Source organism: Mesoplodon densirostris, chromosome 18 (assembly GCF_025265405.1).
Source record: "Mesoplodon densirostris isolate mMesDen1 chromosome 18, mMesDen1 primary haplotype, whole genome shotgun sequence".
Taxonomy (NCBI): domain Eukaryota; kingdom Metazoa; phylum Chordata; class Mammalia; order Artiodactyla; family Ziphiidae; genus Mesoplodon; species Mesoplodon densirostris.
The window spans coordinates 8106949-8130390 of NC_082678.1; the positions used below are offsets into that span (position 1 = coordinate 8106949).

Here is a 23442-nt window from a genome sequence, read left to right on the forward strand (position 1 = left end):
TGGGCATCAGCTCTACTGCTGGGAACCTCCACAGAGCCCAGGCCCTTAGCTGCCAGTCTACTCTCCACTCATCGTCCCGAGTGGTCCCAGGCGCTGGGTTCCTACGGCTTATTCTGGTTTCCCCTCCCCCACCCTAGTATCCGTGGACTCCACCGGCTGGTGCACACAAGTCAAGCCAGGGCGCAGACAGACAGATATGCAGTCTCTGACTGCTCCTTGGCCTTCCGGCTCGGCAGCGTAGGGCCACCTGCGCTCTCTGGACGCAGACCTGGCCTGGCCTCGCTGGGAATGCCGAGACTGAATGGGTGGGGGGGCGGGGCCGGGATGAGGGTACAGGAGGTGAGGAGAAAGGAGAAATCTGAGATAGACACCACTGATCACAAGTCAGAAACAAGGGAGAAGAGGCGTCGGAGCTCAGAGATGCTAGGCGTGGGTCCCGGGCTCTGAGCATGGGGGTGGAGAACAAGCCAGAAGCCCCCTTTCTTCCTTCCAATCGCTGCCTCTCCCTGGGACCCTCTCCGCCCTCCCTGCGGCCCCGGCCCTCTCCCCTCCCCCCAAAACCCTGCGTCCTCTGCGGATTGGTCCCCGGCATTCGGGGCGGGGCCCGAGGACCCTGACGTCACCTGACAAGGGGGGCGGGCGGCTAGGGAAGGGGGGTGACGGGCCCCGGCTCAGCACCTCGGAGAGCTCCCTCCCCTGCCTTGTTTTGCTCTGGAATCGCCGCCGGGGGAGGGAGCCAGGGGGCCCGGCAACAGGCGCAGCGGCTGGAGGATGGCCGTGGAGGGGTCGAGGGGCCCCGGCGGGCAGAGGGCCCAGCCGTGATCCGGCGGGGGGGCCGGGGCGCCGGGCGGGTGCGGGGGGCAGCTAGAGGCGGCAGCAGTGGCTACACATCTGGATGGAAGCGAGCTTTGTCCAGACCACCATGGCTCTGGGGTTGCCCTCCAAGAAAGCGTCTTCCCGCAATGTGGCTGTGGAGCGTAGGAACTTGATCACCGTGTGCAGGTGGGCACCGCTGGCGGGCGGGGGTGGGGTGGTCAGGAAGAGGCGGCGGGGCGGGTTGCGGAGACCTGGACTGAGCGCGCCCGCGGGAGGATGCACAGCAGCCGCGGAGAAAAGGGAGAGAGCACAGGGTTAGGAGGGGCGCGTCCGCTATCCTCAGGCTCAGGCCTGGAGGGGGTTTGGAGGTCTGGTCCCTACCCTTCTAGGCCAAGCCAGGCCTATGCCCAGCCTGGGGCCTGGGGGTGAGGGGTGTTTAATTGGCACTGCAGCTTCCTGTGAGAACCAGGAAGTGACATTGTGTGTGAGGGGGAGGGGTGGGGATGGCTGACTCCCTTGCTGGGGGCGGGAGCTGGGTGGGCAGAGGAGAACTGATGGGATGGGGGATGAACGCCCTCCAAGCGTACCCTCACTCCCACTCCTGTCAGCCTGGCCTCTCTGGGGTGGGGCTTTTCTGGGAGATTTTCCAGTGCTCAAATCCTGGATCAGGGATGGTGCCCTCCTCCATCTCTGGGCAGTTGCAGCCTATGGCAGGGTCAACTGGCATGTAGGCAAAGTCCCTGAATCCGTCCAGTGAAGGCACGGCACTGCCCCTGCCGTGGGAAGGACTGAGGGCCTGACCGCAGAAGCCTGGGTCTCCTGGGTTCAAGGGGAGGAGATTGGGAGGGCAGAGCCATTGGTTCCTGAGGGTGGGGCTGTTGCAGTGTTGGGAAGACCTGCCCACTTTCCTGGGGCCAGGAAGTGAAGCTTCCCACTTCCCAGCCCTGCAGTGATTCACCCCCCCTGCCCTGCCGTGAAGCCAGGAATGGCCAGTCTCTCAGCCCCCACCTGCACTCATCTCCCCACCTAGGATCCCCCTGCCAGCTTCCTTCTCCACCTGCAACCTCCCCTCTCCCCCGCGCCACCTCTGAGGGCAGGGCGCTCCCAGTGCAGGGCTCGGCTGTCTTCCCTTGCCAGCCCCACGTGCCTGCACGCTGGCCTTGGTCCCGCCCCTTCCCCCAGGAATCAGTGCCCACCTGATGCCCTGGCTTCCGTATCCTACAGCTCCTTCCAGGTTCCTGGGCACACACCCAACTGTACTGCGTCTGTCTCACACCATTCTATCCCTAGTGCCTAGCACGGTTCTGTGCACATCTGACCTCTGTAAAAATGCCTGGACTGTTATAGAAGGAATGAATGCAGCAATGGCCCAGCCCAAAGGCGGTCCCCTGCCTCCACGCTCACCCCCCAAACCCTGCCAGTGTGGTGTAAAACACAGGTGGTCCTAGGGTCAAGCTCTTACTTCATCAGTTATGAGCTGTACAACCTTGAGGAAGTCTCCTAACCACTCTGGGCCCTGGGTGCCTCATCATCCCCACTGTAGATGTAACAGCCACACCAAGGAGTGTGCCTAGCCCTGTGCCTGGCACACAAAAATCGCCCCATCCCGATGTCATCCTTCCAGTCCCTCTCCTCTCGCTTGATCTCCTAGGTTCCTCTTCCTTCTCTTGCCTGCCAGGACAGCTGGGCCTGTTGAGTGTGTGGGAAAGGGGGGAACTCCCCTTGGCCTAGGCTGCAGAAGCAGAGGTTCTGGTGGATTGGAAGCGCGCTTAGAGCTGGGGTGTGAGGGATAGAGTTTTGGGGACGATTGGGAGCATGACAAAGGCTCAGAAACCCCTCGGGCCCCTGCCGCCTCTTCATTGTCACATGGTTCGCCTCCAGCTCCCAGAACAGTTCCCTTTAGCAGGCCGAGGGCTCCCCTGGGCCCTGGCCGCCCTGTCTCCATGGTAACCTGCAGCAGCCTTGCACCTCTGAGCAGGGAACACACCATGGGGCTCCTGGGGGGGCAATGACCAGCTGCAGCACCCCTGAGGACAGATGGCAGATGGCTGCCATGCTGAAACCAGCCGCAGGCCCCCACTGAGGTCTGACCCAAATGACCAGAAGAAATCAAGGGGGCGGGGCTGCATAACGAAGCCCAGATTAATGCCCTAAACACAGGCTCCTTCTGGCTGTCCCATTAATGGCTCAGCTCCTCACCGCCCCTACCCCATGGCCTGCGCTCACCTTCTCTCAGTCTTTCCCGGGATCTGAACCAAAATTTGATGAGACAGGTACCATTGTTCTTGTTTGCACCTGGGGAAAATGGGCCTTGGAGAGATTAAATGACTTGTCCAAGGTCACCAGGTATCACATGGACACAAGATTTGGGTCCATCCAGGCTGCCTCTCCCTAGTGCAACTCCAGCACTGACCTGGCTCTGATCTCAGGCCAGACCAACTCTAAGCCCATAGGGAAGGGAGGAAGGTCCATGGGCTTGGTTGTGCCATTGCCCTGAGAGCCTCAGGGGCCAAGGCTTGAGGGCTGGAGCACAGAGGGCAGAGGAGGCAGGGGTTGGTCGGGGCCTCGGTGATCCTTACATCCACCAGGAGGCCACAGATGTAGCAGAAAGAGCGAGGCCTTTGGAATCAGACATACCTGTTGACTTCTCACAAGCTGTGTGACTTTGAAAACATCAATCTCTTGGACCCTCAGTTACCTTATCTGTCAAATGGGGCTGACAGTGATAAGAAGAGGACCCAGGGCTGTTGTAAGGATGGATGGGATAACACACACAGAGTATAGTGCTGGGCACATCACAGGGCTTGATGAGCTTAGGGTAAAAAGGACAGTTCCAAGCAGCCCCCATATCCCTGGATACCTCACCCCTGCTATGCCACCCATAGGGGGCCATGATGGGATGTTGGGAGCCGTGTCTTCCTCCCTGTCCCAGCCCACCGCAGTGATGGCCGGTGGCGATTGCAGGCATAGGGACTGCAGAGGGAGCTGAGTCTCCGGGCAGGACTGAAGGGAGGGACGGGGGCTGCTGTGCTCCAGCCTCTCAACCCCATTGGCTTCCCTTCGCTTCCTTCCTCTCTGAGAAGCCAGGTGTCCGGGCCCCCAAGCCCGCTTCCAGAGATCTGCTGCCAATGCCCCCTCCCACCCACTGAGTGTGTCAGACCCACACCCTGCACCTCCCCCGGCCCAGTTCTGCACCGCCTGGGTCTGGGCAGCTGGTGTGTGGGTGGCCAAGCTAGGAAGGAGAAGGGGGAAGGGGGGCATCCGTGTGCTGGGAGCCCACCTGGCCACCCATGCATGCCCACACTCCATGTGCTTGGTGCCAACTCACATGCCCTGGTACAGGTGACCCGCACCCCACCCCAGAAGGGACTGGAGATTTTTCCAGCAATAGCAGAAGGCAGCTCGAGGACGGGGCACAAAGCAGCTCCTAACTCCTATCGGACCCCTACCCTTCTCTGACAGAGAGAATGCAACCCCAAAGGGTGGGCAAGGAGGAAGGGGCTCTGGGCTAGCCCGCTGGCTCTAGGTGCCTCATCTTTCTACCGATTGTTTCATCCCCTCTCATACCTTGTTCCTGAAGCTTTCTTTCTCTGCCTCTCCCATCTCCTGTCACCCACTTTGTCCATCAGTCTCCCACCTGCCACCCTACTCTCGCATGTCACAGCCCCTCTATGGGTCACTACAGTCTCCCCTGTCTCCCGCCCTCTTTCCCTCCGCTCCCCCACCACTCCGTGCTCTTGGTGGCCTCTTCTCTGCCTTCCTTCTACCCCCATCACCTTGTCTTCTCACCTGACACCCTACTGCCCTTCTCCCTCCCCCTCGCCCAGGTTCTCTGTGAAAACGCTGCTGGAGAAGTACACGGCAGAGCCCATCGATGACTCATCTGAGGAGTTCGTGAATTTTGCAGCCATCTTAGAGCAGATCCTCAGCCACCGCTTCAAAGGTGGGCCCAGGTTCCTGTCCCCCCACTGCCCAGCCCTCCCAACTCCCAGCCTTTGGCCTCCAGCTACCCCCCACCCCCGCTCTGATCTACTCTGTGGCTTTCTGAACTCCATCATTCACCCTGGCCCCAATTCTGGACCATGCGCAGAAGCCCATGCACAGAGCTGGGAAGAGGGGAGGGGATCTTCTGGGCACAAGGCAGTGGGTGTCCACAAGCCCCAGCCATGGGCGTGCAGTTATGTGCCCTGTATATACATGCATGTGTGTGCACGTGCGTTTGGGGTAGGCACTACGCACGCGCACGGCTGCTTATACTTACGCATGTGTGTACCCCATTACATGGACCCTCTCCGAATTCCCTGGTCTTGCTGAGCCCCCTCCCTGCCCTGGCTCAGCCTGTGCCCCAGCAGGTCCGGTGAGCTGGTTCAGCTCAGACGGGCAGCGGGGCTTCTGGGACTACATCCGCCTGGCCTGCAGCAAAGTGCCCAACAACTGCGTAAGCAGCATCGAGAACATGGAAAACATCAGCACTGCCCGCGCCAAGGTAAGTGGCCTGCAGTGAGCAGGGCCAGGGCAGCTGCTCCCTGCTGTGGACACAGGAGGGCTGCCTGTTCCTTGGTCCTAGCCCCTGCCCACGGGCACTGGAGAGAAGGGCCACAGGAGATCCAGACCCAGTGGTGCACACTTGAGTCCCTTCGGGGCAGCAAGTAAAGGTGAGCGTGCTTTCCAGGGCCGGGCATGGATCCGGGTGGCACTGATGGAGAAGCGCATGTCGGAATACATCACCACAGCCCTACGGGACACCCGGACCACCAGGTCAGACCTCCTCAGTCATTGTGGACCACAAGTCCCAGTGTGTACATTCATTGCCTAAACACACTTGATCCTTAAGTTCCTGATGTAACCTTCAGTACCTGGACTACAATTCCCAGTATGCACTGCTAGTTTCCATCTCCCAGACTGTCCACCAGTCAGCTGGGCCTGCAGTCCCAGAACACACCTTTAGCACCACCACCATCTCTTCCAAGTCAAATTCATTATCTCCCATGACCCCCAGCACCGGTCTCATGCACAGCTCTGCTCTTAGACACAGCTCTGGACAAGCCTCAACTGTGTATCATTTTACTTGTTGGCCTTCCATGGCCTACAACACAGAGCCCTACCTGCTCCCCAAACAATAGCAGCAGTCTGTACTTGCTACCCACGGACTCCAGAGCCCCAGGGTTCAGACCTTCAATCCCTGCACTGTGGGTTTTTAACTGCATTGTATCTCTAGCCTGTCCTCACATTTCAGAGTTCACGTCAACATATTTTTGAGCATCTACTGTATGCCAAGCACTGTTTTAGGACTTGTTTCCTGATGTTTAAGGATCTGGGTGACCCAGTACTTGGTGGGGAAGGGGGAGTTCTGAGGATGGAGGTCTAGTCTCAGGGCACACACGTTCTAATAGGTGGGAAACACAGGCGCTATCCCCAGTGGGCCCCAGTCTGAGGGGGAGACAAGATCCACAGCTGAGGGGTGAGCAGGAAAAAGATACCTCCTTCCTCTAGGAAAGGTTGGTAATAAGCCAACAAGAGACGCTCTGAGGGGTGGGGCTCCCTGGGAGGATGCTACACCGGCAGTCCCTCACCCCTCCCCGCAGACGTTTCTATGACTCGGGAGCCATCATGCTGCGGGAGGAAGCCACGGTCCTCACCGGGATGCTGATCGGACTGAGCGCCATAGACTTCAGGTGGGGCCTGGGTGGCCGTGGCCATGGTCGGGGGTTGAGGTTGTTTCTCTGCGAAGGTCCGCACTCCCATCCCCTCATACCCGCCCCCAACCCTGTGGCTGCTCTGCCCCCAGCTTCTGCCTAAAGGGCGAAGTGCTGGACGGGAAGACCCCCGTAGTCATCGATTACACGCCCTACCTAAAGTTCACCCAGAGGTGAGCAGCCCGATTGCGGCGGGGGGTGCTGGGTGCGGACAGACGACGGCCCTGAGGGGCGGGGATGGCGGGAGACGGGCGGGCTGGGCGGCATCCTGGTCCCCCTGCCCAAGGGGGTGTGGCTGGGGCCGCGCGGGCGGGCAGGGCCGGCCGGTGCCCACTGCGCCCTCCTTCCAAGCTACGACTACCTGACCGACGAGGAGGAGCGGCACAGCGCCGAGAGCAGCACGAGCGAGGACAACTCGCCCGAGCACCCGTACCTGCCGCTCGTCACCGACGAGGACAGCTGGTACAGCAAGTGGCACAAGATGGAACAGAAGTTCCGCATTGTCTACGCGCAGAAGGTGCGCGGTGCGCGGCGGGGGCGGGACGGGGCGGGGGGCGGGGGGTGGGGGCTGAGAGCCCGGCAGAGGGCGGGCGGCCGCGGGGACTCCCTCCTCTCGCCGCCGGGGCTGAGCCGGCGCCCCCGCAGGGCTACCTGGAGGAGCTGGTGCGTCTGCGCGAGTCGCAGCTGAAGGACCTGGAGGCGGAGAACCGGCGGCTGCAGCTGCAGCTGGAGGAGGCGGCGGCGCAGAACCAGCGGGAGAAGCGGGAGCTGGAAGGCGTGATCCTGGAGCTGCAGGAGCAGCTGTGAGTGCCGCCGCGGCCCTGACCCCCGTCCTCGGCCACCCCAACCACATCACCCCAGGGAACCCCCACCATCGCCCCCACTGAGTCTAACGCCACCTTTCCTGATACCAAGCACCAGCATCAAACCCCTGAGTCCGTCACCGGCACCCGGAGATCCAGCCCCCTCCCCGCCACCGCGACCGAACATCATTCTCGACATAAGGCCCCCCACCAACCGGCTCCCCACTTCACCCTCAACTACCCGACATAAGCTAGAATGGCCACTGAACAGTACTCCTGGGACCCCAAGATTACAATTAAGGACCTCTAATTAATGTGACTCAACGACCTTCAACATGACTGCATTATTCCCTCTGTTCACCACTCCTCTGATCTGCAGCGTAGGCCCACTGACCATCATCACCCACCGTGAACCCTGACCTCACCCCTACCCATCCCTCTAACCGTTCCCCTTGAAACATTTTCATCACCCTGTGACCTCCCAGCATGATTGCGGCACCCCATGACTCTTCATGATTCCCACACTATGCTGCACCCACCCGCCCATCACCCTGACTGACCCCTGCAACATCTCATTATTCCCCTAACCCCCAGCACGAGGGCACTAATTCCTGGCACCGCCGTGGCCCCCCCAGTACCCTCCACTGACTCCCAGGATCTGCCCCACGGGTCCTCAGCATTCATACCCGTTTCTGCTACCCAGGTTTCAATCCTAACCCCTCCCCCCACCTCTTGCTGAGCTCCTCTTCCCCACTTCTGCTCCCTCTTCCAGCCAGGCCTGACCCCCCCTCCCCATCCCAGGACAGGTCTGATCCCCGGTGACCATGCTCCCCTGGCCCAGTGTTCCAAGGACGTCACCACACGCCTGGTCAACCAATGGCCGTCACTGGGAACACTCAATGGGGCCGAGGGCGCCAACAACCCTAAGCTCTACCGGAGGTAAGCCCCAGGCAGACTTGGCTTGGCCTCAGTGCCACTCCCTCCTCTACCAGGGAAGAGGGGCACTGGGGCCGTGGGCCTCTGCCCGCACACCAGCTCTCTGCTTTGCCACAGACACAGTTTCATGAGCACGGAGCCGCTGTCGGCTGAAGCCAGTCTGAGCTCGGACTCCCAGCGCCTGGGAGAGGGCAAGCGGGACGAGGAGCCCTGGGGCCCCATTGGTGAGCCCCCCAATCCAGCACCCATCCCGGAAGGGCTGAGGCCAGGCCTCGGGGCTTGTAGTCAGGCCCTGGCCACTTCCCTCATTCATTCAACTCTCCCCAAGAGCCCAGCACAGCAACTGAGAGCTTGGTTTGGGGCGTCAGGCAAATCCCAGCTGCGCCTCCTCTGGTTGCGCGAGCTTGGTCACTGATTCCACCTTGCTGAGTCCTTCTCATCTGTAAAATGGGGATGTTGTTTAAAATGATCACCAGTGTTGGCATATGGTGAGGGCTCCATGGCTTTTGGCATCATGACATCCTCAAGAGCCCTGCAAATCCTCAGGGAGTTCTTCGCCTACCTAATTTGCTCTTATCTCATGCGCTCTGTGAACCAGTCGCCTGATCATTGTTTCCCCCTTTTCTTTGGCTGCCAGGAAGCTCAGAGCCAAATTAGTGGCTCCCTTCAAGAGAATGTCCAGGACTTCAACGCATGCATTTTGTGTTGCCCTCCCCCTCTGGCTTCACCTTGGTTTCCCACCCTAGTTTTCCCGGTGCCTGGACTACCTGTCTTTTCTTTCTAAAAACCACACTATACTGGATGACCCTAGATCTTCTTTGACACAAGGCAGGCTATGGACGTGGAACCCCGCCACAGTGTTTGTGATTGTCCGTGTGTCTGTCTCCCCACCAGACTGTGAGCTCCGTGAGGGCAGGGACTGTGTCTCGTCCGTTCTCTGTATCCCCCGTGCTTGGAACGGAACAAGTGCTCACCGTGTGTTTAATAAATGGACAAAGAGAGGATGAACCCTCGGGGGGAGACAGAGACATAAACTGACGATTACAATGCAGTGCCCCCAGCTCTGTGCATGGAAATGGGCAGGTGCTTACCAGGGTTTAACTGAAAAAGGCAAGCGCTCCAGCAATGAGGAAGGTCTCCGGATGGGTGACCTGAGGGCTGTCCCTTCTCCGCCCGCACCTGTGCACACCCAACTCACATACGCAACTCGCACACGCAGACCGGTTGGCCCCACCTCACCCGCCCTCTCTCCCCAGGGAAGGACCCCACGCCCTCCATGCTGGGCCTCTGCGGCTCCCTGGCTTCCATCCCCAGCTGCAAGTCCCTGGCGAGCTTCAAATCCAACGAGTGCCTGGTGAGCGACAGTCCCGAGGGCAGCCCGGCACTGAGTCCCAGCTGAGGAGCGGCACGGACGGTGCCGGCCCCACCTGCCGCCTTTCCTCAGTCCCCCAATCCAGGCCACCCTCCAGAGAATGCTGCCCACTCAGCCAGGCGTCTCTCGGGAGACACCTTTTGCTTCTAGCGCGGTTCAGCTTCTTGCCCATGGAGGCAGGAGCTGCCAAGGGAGGCAGCTTGGGCCAAGAGGCAGGGGCACCGGGGCCACAGGGAGCCCTCAGGAAGCTTATTCTTCTGGCGACCCTGCTGCCTGGCTAGCTCCCTACCGGACTCTCCTTCGCTCATCTCCCCGCCCTCCTCAGGAGCTGGTGGCCCAGCCTGGCACCGCCGCCTCCCATGCCTCTCGTCTGTCCGTGTGTATGCCCCCAAGTCACTCCTTCCCCAGCCCCCAGGCTGGGGGGGGCACGGGGGGCAGCTATGAGGGTAGCAGGCAAATAAAAACCAGAGGACTGAGAGCAGCCTTGTCTGTGGGGGGACTGGGACAGGGCCCTGTTCTGAGGTTGGCAGAATGCGGTGGGGCTAGTGCTGTGCCCGTAACCAAGGTGATGCTAGACCAGATAAAATCAGGTGTGCCCCCTGGGAGCAGACTGGTCAGAATAATTCAAGAGGTGGGTGGCTTCTGTATTAAGTGTCCTAAATATTAGGTCAGCCCAGGGAAGGACCAAAACATGTAAGGACCCCTTCAACCTGATACTCTTTGGTAACTCATTTACCCCAGGCAAAGAAGATGCTGGACATCCTGGGTGGCAGGATGGAGAAGGCAAGGCGTGGCAGGGCCCCGTTTCCCTTCCATCATCCTGAGCAATACAGCTTTGGCCTAGAGATCCAGACCCTTCCATTAGGCCAAAGCCTGGCAGTGAAGCCACCCTCCCTCCTGGGTTGTCATTTAAGTGTACCCTTGGGGAGAGGTCTCACCACCATCTCAACTCTGGGTCCTTATCCCCACCTGCTCTCACTACACTGTGGGAGGGGTCCTCTACATGGGTGCCACCTGGGCAGCCAAAGCCAACATCAAGGTCCCTTCCAGCCCTCTTCTGTGCAAATCACTCACCAAATCCTGCTTCCCACCCGCCCCAGAGACCCCCACAATCAGAGGCAGTGGAAAGAAGTTTATCATCTTTAGACTCAAGGAGTTAACAAGGGTGGGTGCAGACTATGCCGGGCGCAAGGTTCTGCGGCTCCTGGGGGCAGGCCCAGCTACAGCAAACCCACAGGGAAAAGAAGGGGGGGAGAGGTTAGCAAATTTGGTCTTGAACTTGAGGGGAGGGTGTGATGATTCCTGGGGCTGGGGAATGGGGAGCAGCAGGAAGAAAGTGGTCTGAGAGAGGAGGGGTCAGCGTGGGCCCAGAGGGGCAGCCCCCTACCCATGGGGCTCAGAGCGGGGAGGAAAGAGAAATGAGGCCCCTCCCCGCAATGCTGAGGAAAAGGCACCAGGCTCAGTCTCCTCCTGCCCCAGTCTCCTCCTGCCCCACTCCCACCACGGAAGAGGTCGGGTCCTTGTTCCCTCATTCCTTTCAAGGACCCAGAAACTGTTCCTGGTTGAGCCTCTGGAAGAAGTTTTTGCCGAACTCATAAGTGCTGATCATGATGGCACAGGACGGGGCGGCCTTGATGATCCTTGGGAGGAAGCCTGCGGTGGGAGGGGGAGGCTGGGGTCAGAGGTCGGGTCCCCGGGAGCCCCACCTCCACTAGGGCGTGGACACACACACACACACACACACACACACACAGCCGCTCACCTGCAAAGAGGCCCCTGGTGCCCGACTCAGCCCGGATTCTCCGCAGCAGCAGCCAAGTGGAGTCCACGTGCGGGGGCGTCACTGCAAACCAAGGCGAGACCCTGTAAGACCCCGATGGGACCCCGCCTGCCCCGCCCAGCACCAGCCAGGGCACCTCACCTCTTACAGCCTCCACCGCTCCTAGCGCGACCTGGCGCTGAGTCTTCACCACGTCGAAGGGTAGAGTCAGGATGGCCGCCACCTGGTGGGGTGGGGAGAGGGCTGGTCTCCGTTCCCAGGACCCCCATCCCCTGCATGCGGCCAGGGTCTGCCAGCCCCAGCTAGAGCTTCAGGAGGGGAGGGGGAGCGCACTCCTTGACAGGCAAGCAAGGACTCTTTTCCGGAGCATCTGCAATGGCCCTCAGGTCACCCCAAGGACACCTCTACTGGCCACACTCCCAGCCTGGTTAACTCACCGTCCCTGAGATGCCGCCAGCCACAAAGCTGATGCCCACGGAGGTCTGGTCCTTCGGCCTGAGCCCACGCAGCCAGCTCTTCACCAACTCATAGTTGAACCAGTACAGAGCTTGGGGGCACAGGAGTTCACTCATCAGAGATGGGAAGGGCACAAACCACCCCCCTTTCACAGACCTACATCACAACCACTCCCTCCCAGCTACGAAGCCTGCCTGCCACGTGCCAGTTCCCGTAACAGGCCCTCTGCGAGAAGTATCTTGTGAAAACTGGCTGAATATCCCGCCTGCTGGGGCCCACTTCACAGATGAGATGTTCTTGGCTCCGAGAGTTTACGTGACTTCAAGGTCAGCAGTAGCAAAGCTGGGACTTGGCTGTAGACCTCTTGGGCTCCCTTACGCCAATCCCTGCACTCCTGGTGCCTACCTGAGAAGGGCACATCCCGTAGGGCAGTGGGACCCCAGCCCAGCCACAGTGAACGCCAGCCGCCTTGAGCCACAGCTGTTCGGACGCAGGTGCCAAGCTCCCGGTATGACAAATGCTGAGCCTGCAGCTTTGTCCGCACCAGCTCCAGGGGACTGATCACAGTCACAGTGCCCACTGCGGGGACCAGTGAGGAGGGATCAGTTTACAGGTCCCAGGGGCAGCCTGCCCAGAGTCTGGGGGCCTTGAACGTCCCCCCCACCCCTAGGCTGGCAGAGGTTGGAGCTGGGAGTCCAGACTGGGCTCCGGCATGGGTGGGGTCAAGGGGAGGTGGAAAGCCCAGGGCTGTGCTCACGGCGGGCCAGTGCGCCAGCCACCATGGGTGCGTAGAGATCAGAGGTCAGGGCTCGACCACACAGGAAGGCCTTGAGTTGGTCGTAGGCGGTGAAGTAGATGGCAGTGGCCGGCACAGTCATCACCCTAGGGGTGTGAACAGGTTAGCCAAGACTCCCCGAAGTTCCCAAACCTCCCAAGCTTCCCCTGCCCACCCAGCCAGCCAACAGGGGAGTAAGGGGTCAGTGGGGTATCAGGGGAAAGCAATACGAAGAACTGGGGTACTCACAGGGTGGCTGGGAGGCCGCTCCACAGGGTCCTCGTGCCCTCATGTCTCACAATCTTCACAAAGGCATCCTGGCCAAGCAGACACCAGCCCAGGAGGAGGGAGGGTGAACATGAACAAGGCTTGTGGTGGGGCTGGCCCACGCTGGGCCCTAGCCTGATGCCCTCGCTCCTACCCAGTAGCCCCTCAGGCCTCTACACATGGAATTCCCTATTTGGCTCCAAACAGACTCCTATTCACCCTTCAAAATCTTGTGATGGCCCCACCTCCTCAGGAAAGCCCTTCCCAAACTGAACTGGCCACCCCTATGTGCTCTGCGCTACCCGGTCTTTCCTGGGTCTGCTGCCTGACCAATCTGAATCCCTCAGGAATGCCAACAGACCCAGCTAAGGGCACAGCTGCTCCTCACCACGGTGCCAGTGAAGCGACTGGGGTCCTGAAACCAGGTGGCACAGCGGGCACCATTTGGGCACAGATACAGGGGCTCTAGGACACCATTGCAGTACAGGAGGCATTTCCCTGTGGATTGGAGAGAGGAGGGCACTGGGGAAGGGGAGGGGCGTTAGCATGACAGAGCCCTGGAACCTCACAGGGAGGTGGTGAGCTCCCATCCCTAGAGGGCCAGCAGAGCCTGGGGTCCCTGGGTGGCCGTTCTTGTGTAGGACCAAGGACTACCTAATATGATCTAGAAGCGTGTGCTAGTCCGTGGCTGTGAGACCCCCGTGTGCCCTGGGGAGACTGGGACATCCCTCCCCAGGACACTTATGGGTTCCCCGTGGTGTGGGGCACTCACATTTGGCGTAGGAGAGGCTCCAGGGTCTGGAGGAAGACATCAGCTCTAAAACACAAGGCACTACCTCAAGTCACAAATGTTCCCCACCTGCCCCAGGGACCTCATCTCTGGGGATCCCTGGCACCACTCCCTATTGGCTTCAGGGTCAGACACTCACCAGTGGCCCCCGAGGGGCGTTGAGACTGCAAGCGTACCTTCACCACGTCCAGGGGGGTCACTGGGGGAGGAGGGCAGGTCTGAAAGCTCCTTTCAGGACCCCGCCCCGACCCCTCATCCAGAGCCAAGTCATTTCTAATCTCTGGTCTGCCCCAGCTCCCGGCTGCCCCCACCCCACCATCCCAGGTCTTACTGAAGAGAGAGGTGACCACGGCCCCAGTGCCGGATGCCACCATTTGTTGGAGGGGACTAATGCCCCCAGGGTCCTGGTCAGCCATCTTGTAGCTTCAGTTCTGAAAAACAAACGTCAGTCAATTGGAGCACAAAACCGGAGCCAGGGGGAGGGAGAGAACGGAGGCAGAGGCTCTTGGGGACACTAGCTGGACCCTCACCCCACTCACTCACTATGAGTTTCGCAGAACCACTTTTTATAGCAGTTACTGTCAACTCCACCTTGCCAAAGGGGAAAGAGGCTCAGAGAGTGAGGTGACCTGCCCAAGGTCACCGTGGAAGTAGTTAGGAAGGAATCTGGGAGAATCATTCATCAGTTAATGGACGGTAATGACCCACCGCCATTCCTCACCCTCGCCACACGGGCTTACTGTGCACCTCTTCAGTGCAGGTGCCCGGGACGGCCTGGGGGCCCAAAGATCAAAACGCCTGAGCCGCCCCCCCTACGCCCCCACTCCAGCACCCAGCCCGAAGGCGGGCCCATGCGAGCCTCGAGTCACCGGACTTGGAGAGGTGGAGCCCGGCAGGGAGGGAAAGGTAACAAACCTGAGGGCGGCGAAGGGTCCGTCCGTCCACTGCAGGCGGGGGTGCCCGACCCTCCCCCGCACCCGTCCTCCCGAGGCCGGAGGGCCAAGCCCCGAGCCTGGAGGAGAAGGACAATCTCTCTGCTCCCTCTCCCTTAAAATCTCTTTCTCGGGGGGGCCGGTCGAGAGTGCGGGAAGTAGGGATGGGGAGACAAGATCGCTCTTCGCCCCTCGGCGACACTCTCTGTTCTGGCCCCGCGCGCAAGGGGCGCTCGGTGGGGCCGACTAGGTCGGCCCGCGACTCCCGGCCCCCATCCAGGCCCGGCTCAGGCTCCCCGGGACCCCCAGAGACCCGACTCCCGCCTCCGCCCCCCGCCGGACCCTCAGCCCAAGTCCAGCCCCGCCCACCTGGCTCTAGGCCGGTGCTTGCGCGGCGCGGCGCCCGGGGCCGAGCGGGCCCATAGCGGCTCCGCGGCCGGGACCGGTTCCGCGCGCGCTCGCTAAGCACCAAGGCCGACTCGGAAACTGGACGAGCCCGTCCCGCCCCTGGACGGCGCCGCGAGGCCCCGCCCCCCCACGGGCCGACCGGCCGCCTGCCCGGAGTGAGGCCGGCCCGCCCACTCGCGGCCTCCTCTGGGTCCCGCGCTAACCCGGCCCCGCGCCGCGGGTGCCCCGCCGGGCCCGCGCACCAAGGTCGCGAGTCTCCACGCCGCGCTTGACCTGGCGGCAGCACCGTACTTGACAGCGTATTGTCGCCAACACCACCCCGCCAGCATCCCGGCCGAGCGCTGCTCCCGCAAACTTTCTAGACGAACGTGGGTAAAGCAGTCTCCCCATTTTCCTCATTTGTTTGGCGGCGGGGGTTTGAATCAGTTCTTCCAAGGCCACAGGGGGCGATGAAATAGTGCTGACAAACATTAACCCATCGGGCTCTTTGCTGAGATTTTACAACTTCATGGCGACCGTATCAAACAGGGTCGTCTCTATTTAACAAGCCATCGAGACTGCAACTGCAAAACCACTTGACAAAACTGAGGGGTACCCTGCAGGTGTGGGTAGTGAAGTTGACGAGTAAGTAACCCGGGCCAGGCAGGCTGGACAAAGAGGAAAGGCTGGCCCGGGAGCCGGGAGACGTGGGTTCAACCGGGTTTAACCTGGGCTTCGTCCCACCTCCCTGTGACCCTGGGCAAGTTACTACACCGCTCTGGGTCTCGGATTCCTCCTTCGCACAGGAATAGGATTGAGTAGGGGAGAAGGAGATCGATATTTCTGTGTTGGGTACTCTCACGAAACCTATTTCTTTTACGTCTCAGAACTTCTAGAAGTAGATCATTATTAACCCCGTTTTACAGAACACGAAACTGAGGCTTAAAGTTAAGAACTGGACAAGTACCTCCCCCGCACCCCATTGCCTCCCCGGGTGACAGGTGGGCGTTAATCCTGGACGTCTCTGATCCCGCTTCTCAGGAGCCGCACTTCTGTCCCGGGCCAGCCCCGCACCCGAGACCCCATCAGCTGCCTCGCTTTTAAAACTTTAGTGCGGCGAGAGTGTCCTAAGAGAAAAAAGAACACCGGCTGTGAGCCTGCGCCTTTAAGAAGGGTAGGCCGTGACTTTGACGTCACCAGCTCTTCCGCCCCTCACCCCCAGAATGGTCGCGTCCAAGCCTGGAGTCGCCCAGCCAGCCGGTGCACGCCGGATTAGCACGTGGGTTCCAAGGGGCCAACCGTGTGCTTTCCCTGAGAAAAGACTTTGCGGCTCTCCACCGCTAGGAAGCCCGAAATGGGGGCAGGGGAGTGACCCGTGAAGTGCTGCTGATCAAAAGGGCCCTGAGAGAAGGCGCCCATTACATGCCCTTCCCATACCAACTGAATTCTGAAATGACACAAAATAATTTTATAAACTGACAGGGCGAGAACCCAGCCCCTATTAGGGTCCTTTACTCCCTCAAAGTTATGACTTACACAGTTTCACAGCCATCAGCCAAGAGATAACTCCCCCCCCCCCCATTTTACAGAGGAGGAAACTGAGGTCCTTCTGTGAAATGACTCCTGGTGTGGAGTAGAATCCAGACTTCTCCTACGCACTCTCCCATATTTCACATGAGAAAATGGCGACCCCAGAGGTCAAGTTGCACCAAGATCACACAAATGAAAGAGCTAGAATTCAAACCCCCTCCTACCCGAGTCCAGAGGATCTCCCATCCCATCCCATTCTCAGCCAGGGCTCTCTGCTCCCTGCAAATGTTTACTCAGGCCTCAGGCCCCAAGAACTCTAAGATACAGTGTGGTGGGGCTGCACCACTTACCTGCCTCCAGATCAGAGCACTGGGAGGGCGGGACATGGTTCCAATCTGGGCTGCCTGCTGCAGCAGCTGTGGGACCTCTAGCAAGTATCTGGAGTCCTTTAAGCCTTCATTCCACCCATTTATAAATGAGCTGATGGGGATCAAAATACCCCTGCCTCATGGGAATTTGAGGATGTAATGAGTTAATAGCTCTAAAGTGCTTAGAGCCCTGTCTGGCACTTGGCAAGCAGTTGGTGACCATTACTATTATTACTGATTGCCCCCCGCCCCACTCCAGGACCTGTGGCACAGAAAGTTCTGGAAAGGGTCTTTAGAGCAACCAGGATTCTGGTCCCACCTCTGCCTCTAAATGCAGGCACAGATAGTGATAACTCCTTACACGCCTTCTTCCCCAGAGCAAAGTAGCACAGCCAGGAATCAAACATGGTGACCTCTGAGCCTCAGTTTCCTTCACAGTAGAATGAGGGGCTTGCACTCCATTTCTGGTTTTCTTTTTGCAATAGGATGCCTTTGAGATTTGTCACTACACCTCAGTTTCCTCAACTGAAAATAAGGATGAGTTACCCATCCTGCTATTTTACAGACTCTTAGCTAAAGTCATGTCTGTGAAAAGTTGAGTCGACCAACAGTTCTGTAGTCCCACCCAGAGCTGAATAGATCTCACTCCCTGCCATCCCCTACATGTAAATGCTTGGAGGCTGAGAAAACCTTGGTATAACCAAAGGCCAGCATGCTGGCAACAGTCTGGGCAGAAGGCAGAAGTTATCCACCACTGGAGCTGGTGGCGGTGTCGTCCAAGGACGATCATGGCGACTGCAGGGTGGATCCAGAGCCTTGAGATGCCCATGAACCTGTGGGGCTCTGGCTAGACTGGCCTGACCTGAGAAGCAAGCCTAGAGGCCTGAGGAGGAGGCGGCCACCGTCCTGGCTGTCTCAGCCGCGGTTCACGCTGACCACTCACCCAGTGGTCCTACTAGAGGCAGCATGTGGCTCCATGTGGCCATCACGGGCCTCCTTGTCAGATGGAAAAACAGAAACTCCTTTCAACTGTAAAAGGGGAGCAAATAGTACCAGCCCCAGGGATTATCTCAGGGACTGATGGACAAGTCCTTGCCTGGCAAGCGAGGTAAACAGAAGATAGTTTATTGTAAGGCTGAATTCTTCCAGGGCAAGCCCCAGCTTGCACCCCCAGGGCCTAGGAAGACATTTATGGGGCTGAAGTAGGGCTCAGGTCCCTCCCGTGGACTCTACCAGCACCTCTGAGTTCAGGGCCTGAACCGTTCCCACCCAGAGGTGCCTTCCTGTAGGCAAGGCCCCAGGCTGCAGGACCACTGAACCGGAGAAGAGAAATCCAAACTCTAGGCCTCAAGTTAAATGCCAAGTCAGATCTTTGATTGGGCCCTGTGGGCAGGGAGGGGTGGGGAAGTTATAGAGGACTTTATTGTGACAACTGGAGAAAACTGAATAAAGCCTGTAGAGTTGATATTACTTCATTAACATTAAATTTCTTGAGTGTGATAACCATACAGTGGTTTTGTAGGAGAATGTCCTTGTTCTTAGGAAATGCACACTGAGTGTTTAGTGCAAATGTCTGCAACTGTCCCAAAGGGTTCAGCAAAAATAAAAAGATAAAGCCAATGGAGCAAAATGTGAACAACTGTAGATCAAAGTGAAGGGTATATGGTGCTCCTTGTACCATTCTTGCAATTTTTCTGAAGTTTTAAAAGGTTTTAAAATAAAAAGTTGGTGGGGAAAGGGATTTCTCCCTCTGAAATACATATATATTATGTATAGAATCAGAAAGCAACAAAGCTGGGGATTCCCTGGTGGTCCAGTGGTTAGGAATCGGGGCTTTCACTTCGGTGGCCTGGATTCAATCCCTGGTCAGGGAACTAAGATGCCACAAGCCATGCACTGGGAAAACAAAACAAAAACAAAAAACACAACAACAAAGCTATCTTTTTTTTTTTTTAAGTATTTATTTATTTAGGCTGCACCCGGTCTTAGTTGCAGCAGGCACGTCTCTGCGTGCGGGATCTTGTTCCCCGACCAAGGATCGAACCTGGGCCCACTGTATTGGGAGCACGGAGTCTTACCCATTGGACCACCAGGGAGGTCCCTGTATTTTTTTTTTTTAAGTTTAAAAGAAAGAAAGAAATGTAATAGCTAGAATCAGCCCACCCAGGGAAAGGCCTCTCTTGTCTCCCCCCAGCCCCTCCCTGGCTTGAGAAGATGAGCTGGGAAGTTTCTGGACACCCAAGTCTTCATTGGGAGCACCCTGGGTGTGGTCTGAGGAGGTGGCCTCCAGAGGCGAAGGGTCCTGGCAAAGACTGCAGAACTGCCTTCCCCCCAACCCCCAGCCAGATGCCTAGAACTCTCTACTCTGCTGGGGAGTGTGGATTAATCTACCCCCGAGGAAGGCAGTTTTGGGCCATAGCTATCAAAATGCCAAATGCCCAACCCTGTGACTCAGCCAGGCCACTTGTAAGCATTCCTCCCTGATTGGCTTGTTCATGTGCGAAATGACTCGCCCTTACCTTAGCCCTGTTTTTAACAGCAGAAAGCCATGCAAAGGGACTGCCGGACAATATCCCCATATAACAAATACCACCTTGAAAGGGATGCTGACCTCCACTTCCGAGTGTAAAACAACCTCAAAGATAAGTGTTAAATTAAACAGCGGGGCGATGGGGAATATGCCGGGGAGTTGTTCTCGATCTGAGCTCTACCGCCCCCTAGGGGAAATTTGGGGAATTTATGAGGCCATTTGTGATTGTCACAAGATCAGAGCCCCTGGCATTTGATAGAGGTCAGGGCAGGGATGCTCAATGTCCTATAAAGTGTAGGACAGTCTGACATTAACAGGGATTTATACTCGTACACCTCGCGGCTTTCCTCTGTCTTTCTGGACAACCACATACAGTCGTCCCTCGGTATTCATGGCGGATCGGTTCCAGGAGCCCCTGCAGATACCAAAATCCGGGGATGCTCAAGTCCCTTATATAAAATGGCCTAGTATGTGGAATACAGTCGGCCCCTCTGTATCCGCGGGTTCCACATCTGCGGATTTGAGAAATCTGTTCATATTTATCTGACCTCGAAGCCAGCTCTATTTCACCCATATCTTTTTTAATGGTTTTACATTGATAATCTGTAGAACTTCCCAGGAATAAAACTACCATGCAGTCTTCAGGAAGATGTGGCTTTGTCTCCGTTAGAACTTTACCAAGGATCATTCAGAACATCTCATCCTGTTGGCCACCTGGCTGGTGTGAGCTGAGTTACTAGCAAAATACTCCAGCGCAGAGCCTCCATTTCCGGTTCTCCATCGCCAGTGATTCATGGGCATCTGCAAGCTTCCGTTCTCTCGTGGAGTCAAGCCTGAGCTTTCACACACAGAAATACATGTTATTTAATTCTAAATTACTTTCTATTATTTTTCCTCTCTATTACAGTTTGAATTTAATACAGATTTTTAAAAACGTGCATAGGTAATTACACTCTCTGTGAATTTCACTTCTGAAAATTTATTGAAGGAGAGTTACAAACTATATTACCAAAAGAAGACTTTGGATCTGATTCTGTTGAGAACCTCATGAGCTCACTAAGCACCAGGGGTCCCATGTAGTGTCATTGCCTTCTGGGGCTTCAGTTTCTGCTTCCCAGTGTGCCCGAGGCTGCCTGGAGCATGTCAGCCTCCAGAAAAGCGTGGCCATGCCAGGGCTGAGCCCGTGTCTCAGTGACCCAAACTGAGGAGGAGCCATCCCAGCTGGGCCTGGACCAAAGGCCTGACCTGTGTTCGTCTCCCTCTCTCTCTCTCTCTTTTTGATTTACTGAATGTTTCCCTCTCTTTTTCTCTTTTTAAAAATGTTTGAGTGTTGTATGCCAAATACCGTTGTAGGTACTGGGATATAGCAGGGAACAAGCCCCACTGGGTCCCTGCTCACACTTTTTAGTGCAGGAGACACACACAAACAAGTAAATAAACAAGACAATTGCAGACAGGAAGGACATCTGTGAAGGCACTAAAACAGGTCACGTGATGGAGAGGTCCTAAGATGGCCTAGAACAAGGGAGAAGTGGAGGGTCAGGAAACGCTGATGGAGATTAACCCATAGTGAAGGCCAAGGGAGGGCCGAGCAGGCTGGGATGAAGGAAGGTGCTCAGATGAGAGCTGGGCACTCACACTGAAAGAAAATCTGGCATTGAAAAGAACAACTATGATGGTTACGAACACAGGCTCTGGACCAGACCTGTGTTCAATTTCTGGCTTCACCCCTCTCCAACTGCACAACCCCAGGAAAGTTGCTTAACCTCTGAGTCTTCCTTCTTTCATTGTAAGATGGGGATGATAACTGTACCTACCTCGCAAGCCTGTGTTAAAGATTAAAGGAGAGCTTAGTACAGAACCTGGCACAATGTGAGTCTCAATAAACATTAGCCAGACCTACTTTTTTTTTTTTTTTTTTTTGCGGTACGCGGGCCTCTCACTGTTGTGGCCTCTCCCATTGCGGAGCACAGGCTCCGGACACGCAGGCTCAGCAGCCATGGCTCACGGGCCCAGCCGCTCCGTGGCATGTGGGATCTTCCCGGACCGGGGCACGAACCCGTGTCCCTTGCATCAGCAGGCGGACTCTCAACCACTGCGCCACCAGGGAAGCCCCCAGACCTACTTTTTAAAAACATGGAAATCAAGTATACCAGCAACCATCCTAACGTAAGAAATTGAATTAAAGTCCCCTGATGTGCATTTGAGTACAGATTTCTCTGCTAACTTGTTGGGGGAATTTGTCTCCTTTCTGGGCCTTGTTTTTGTCATTTTTGAAATGGAAAGAATAACACTCTTGGCCCTACTTCCCTTCCGGGACTGCTGACAGGTTTAAGATGACACATGAGGCGTGTGAAGGAGGTTTGTGACCCGGAAAGCGTGCCCCGGGCTGAGGTGGGGAAGTTCCCTCCTCCTGTCCCACCCTACATGTAGCTGCCTCCTCTCTCTGTTCCTCCTTGGGCTCCTGGAGATGACTCTGACCTGACCTCTCTGAATTTTCTGGGGAAGGCAGTTTCCTCGCCTAAGCCCTGGCCCAGTGCTTCAGAGACAGATCATCAGATTAACAAGAGGAACCTCTTTGATGTCCTAAAAAGAATTCCTCCCATTTTATGTGCCACTTTACAAGATCTCTTTACATCCATCATCCCATCTGAACCTCTCATGACTGTGTAAGAGGGCATGTGGGGGTTATCATGGACCCATTTTACAGATGAGGAAACAATCTCAGAGGAGTTAAGTGACCTGTCCAAGCGATTTGAAGCGGGTGTCTCCTGACCCCTAGGGGGCCTGCCTGGAGAGGGGACAGGAGAGCTCAGGTGGGCTGGAAGGGTTAGGAGGGAGGACAGGCTGAGCTGACGTCATCATCCAGTGGAGCCTGGCAATGTGGGTAAAAGCTCCGAGGTCCGATCAACTTGGACTCAGATACTGACACCACCGCTTAGTAGCCAGATGACCCTGGACAAGACCCTTAGTGTCTCGTACGTCTGCGAGGTGGAGCTAACACTCTGCAGTGTCGTTAGAAGGACTCGGTGATGTGGAACAGAGGCGGGCAAAACATGGTCCTGATTCTCCTTTCCACTCCCCGCCCTGCCCCCAAGTTCATTAACATTCCAGCCCTAACAGTCAACGAGTCAACAGTGCCCACAGCCCAAGCTCTCCTTCCATTTCTATGACCCAACCTGTCCACTTGCTGCCCTTGACGACGGCTAGGCTCCAACTCCTGGAGTCCACAGGCAATGCAGCAACCACAGAGGGGCACAGCTGCCCCCAGGGCATTCTCAAGTTCAGAAAAAGGCACAGGATGGGGAAAGTTTCTCCCTGTACCCACAGGGAGGTATGACACTGGCCAGACCACCATCGGGGCCCAGCCCCTCCCACGCCTTCCAGGGGAGGGACGGGGTGTCCTTAGACGCAGTGCAGGGCCAGCACCCTGAAGGAGCTTCAGTAAGGGTTTGGAGGATCTGAGCCCCTGTCTTGGGTTTGGCTGGATGTTTTCTTTTTCATTTGAGTGGCGTCAGATTTTACATCATTGATTTTGTAAATTTTAATAGGAAAATGAATTTTAGTCCTGAATAAATGCAGTTTAGTTGTCAAAATTCTCTCGATCGTAGGAGTAGTGGAGAAGGAGGTGACAGCTTATGAGGATCGACTATGAGCCTGGTACTTCTTTTTTTCTTGGCCGTGTGTGACGTGTGGAATCTTAGCTCCCCGACCAGGGATCGAACCCGCGCCCCCTGCATTGGAAGTGTGGAGTCTTAACTACTGGACCGCCAGGGAAGTCCCCTGAGCTTGGTACTTTACATACGTGTGCAAGCACAGTCCATCCTCCTGACACCCTGGCAGGTAATTATAATACAGTTACTCTATTTCACAGATGAGGGCATTTAGGTCAAAAAAATAAGCCAAAGTCACCCAGCTTGGAAGAGGCCGAGCTGGAATTTGAGATCAACAGGCAAAGACGAGGTCCCACTGCCCAGATGCCAGCCCACTGCCCAGGTTTCCAG

General features: G+C 57.2%; 2 protein-coding genes across 16 annotated transcripts; one reads left to right on the plus strand and one right to left on the minus strand.

Annotated features, from left to right (window-relative positions):
• The first annotated feature begins 660 nt into the window (after positions 1-660).
• Positions 661-10088, plus strand: RUNDC3A (RUN domain containing 3A). Of its 9 annotated transcripts, none has more exons than XM_060080813.1 (11): positions 661-1002; positions 4644-4759; positions 5154-5302; positions 5489-5574; positions 6402-6491; positions 6605-6685; positions 6864-7029; positions 7158-7315; positions 8117-8254; positions 8351-8475; positions 9508-10088. In XM_060080813.1, the coding sequence occupies exons 1-11, from the start codon at positions 896-898 to the stop codon at positions 9648-9650; spliced, it is 1359 nt and encodes a 452-aa protein (XP_059936796.1). In that variant the 5' UTR covers positions 661-895; the 3' UTR covers positions 9651-10088. The 9 variants fall into 9 exon arrangements, with proteins under 9 accessions (XP_059936796.1, XP_059936799.1, XP_059936797.1 ...); XM_060080816.1 differs by having other exon boundaries at positions 8369-8475; XM_060080814.1 differs by having other exon boundaries at positions 5166-5302.
• A 652-nt stretch (positions 10089-10740) lies between these two features.
• On the minus strand, positions 10741-16074 carry SLC25A39 (solute carrier family 25 member 39). 7 transcript variants are annotated; one of them, XM_060082241.1, is made up of 13 exons: positions 14993-15123; positions 14607-14703; positions 14023-14122; positions 13831-13890; positions 13674-13718; positions 13290-13399; positions 12884-12951; positions 12617-12741; positions 12265-12438; positions 11841-11950; positions 11545-11626; positions 11386-11466; positions 10741-11276 (listed from the first exon to the last, which is right to left on the minus strand). In XM_060082241.1, exons 3-13 carry the CDS (start codon positions 14105-14107, stop codon positions 11161-11163), a joined length of 1056 nt encoding a protein of 351 aa, XP_059938224.1. In that variant the 5' UTR covers positions 14108-14122; positions 14607-14703; positions 14993-15123; the 3' UTR covers positions 10741-11160. The 7 variants fall into 7 exon arrangements, with proteins under 7 accessions (XP_059938224.1, XP_059938221.1, XP_059938222.1 ...); XM_060082238.1 differs by having other exon boundaries at positions 13290-13423; XM_060082239.1 differs by having other exon boundaries at positions 13674-13733.
• Between the last annotated feature and the right edge of the window lie 7368 nt (positions 16075-23442).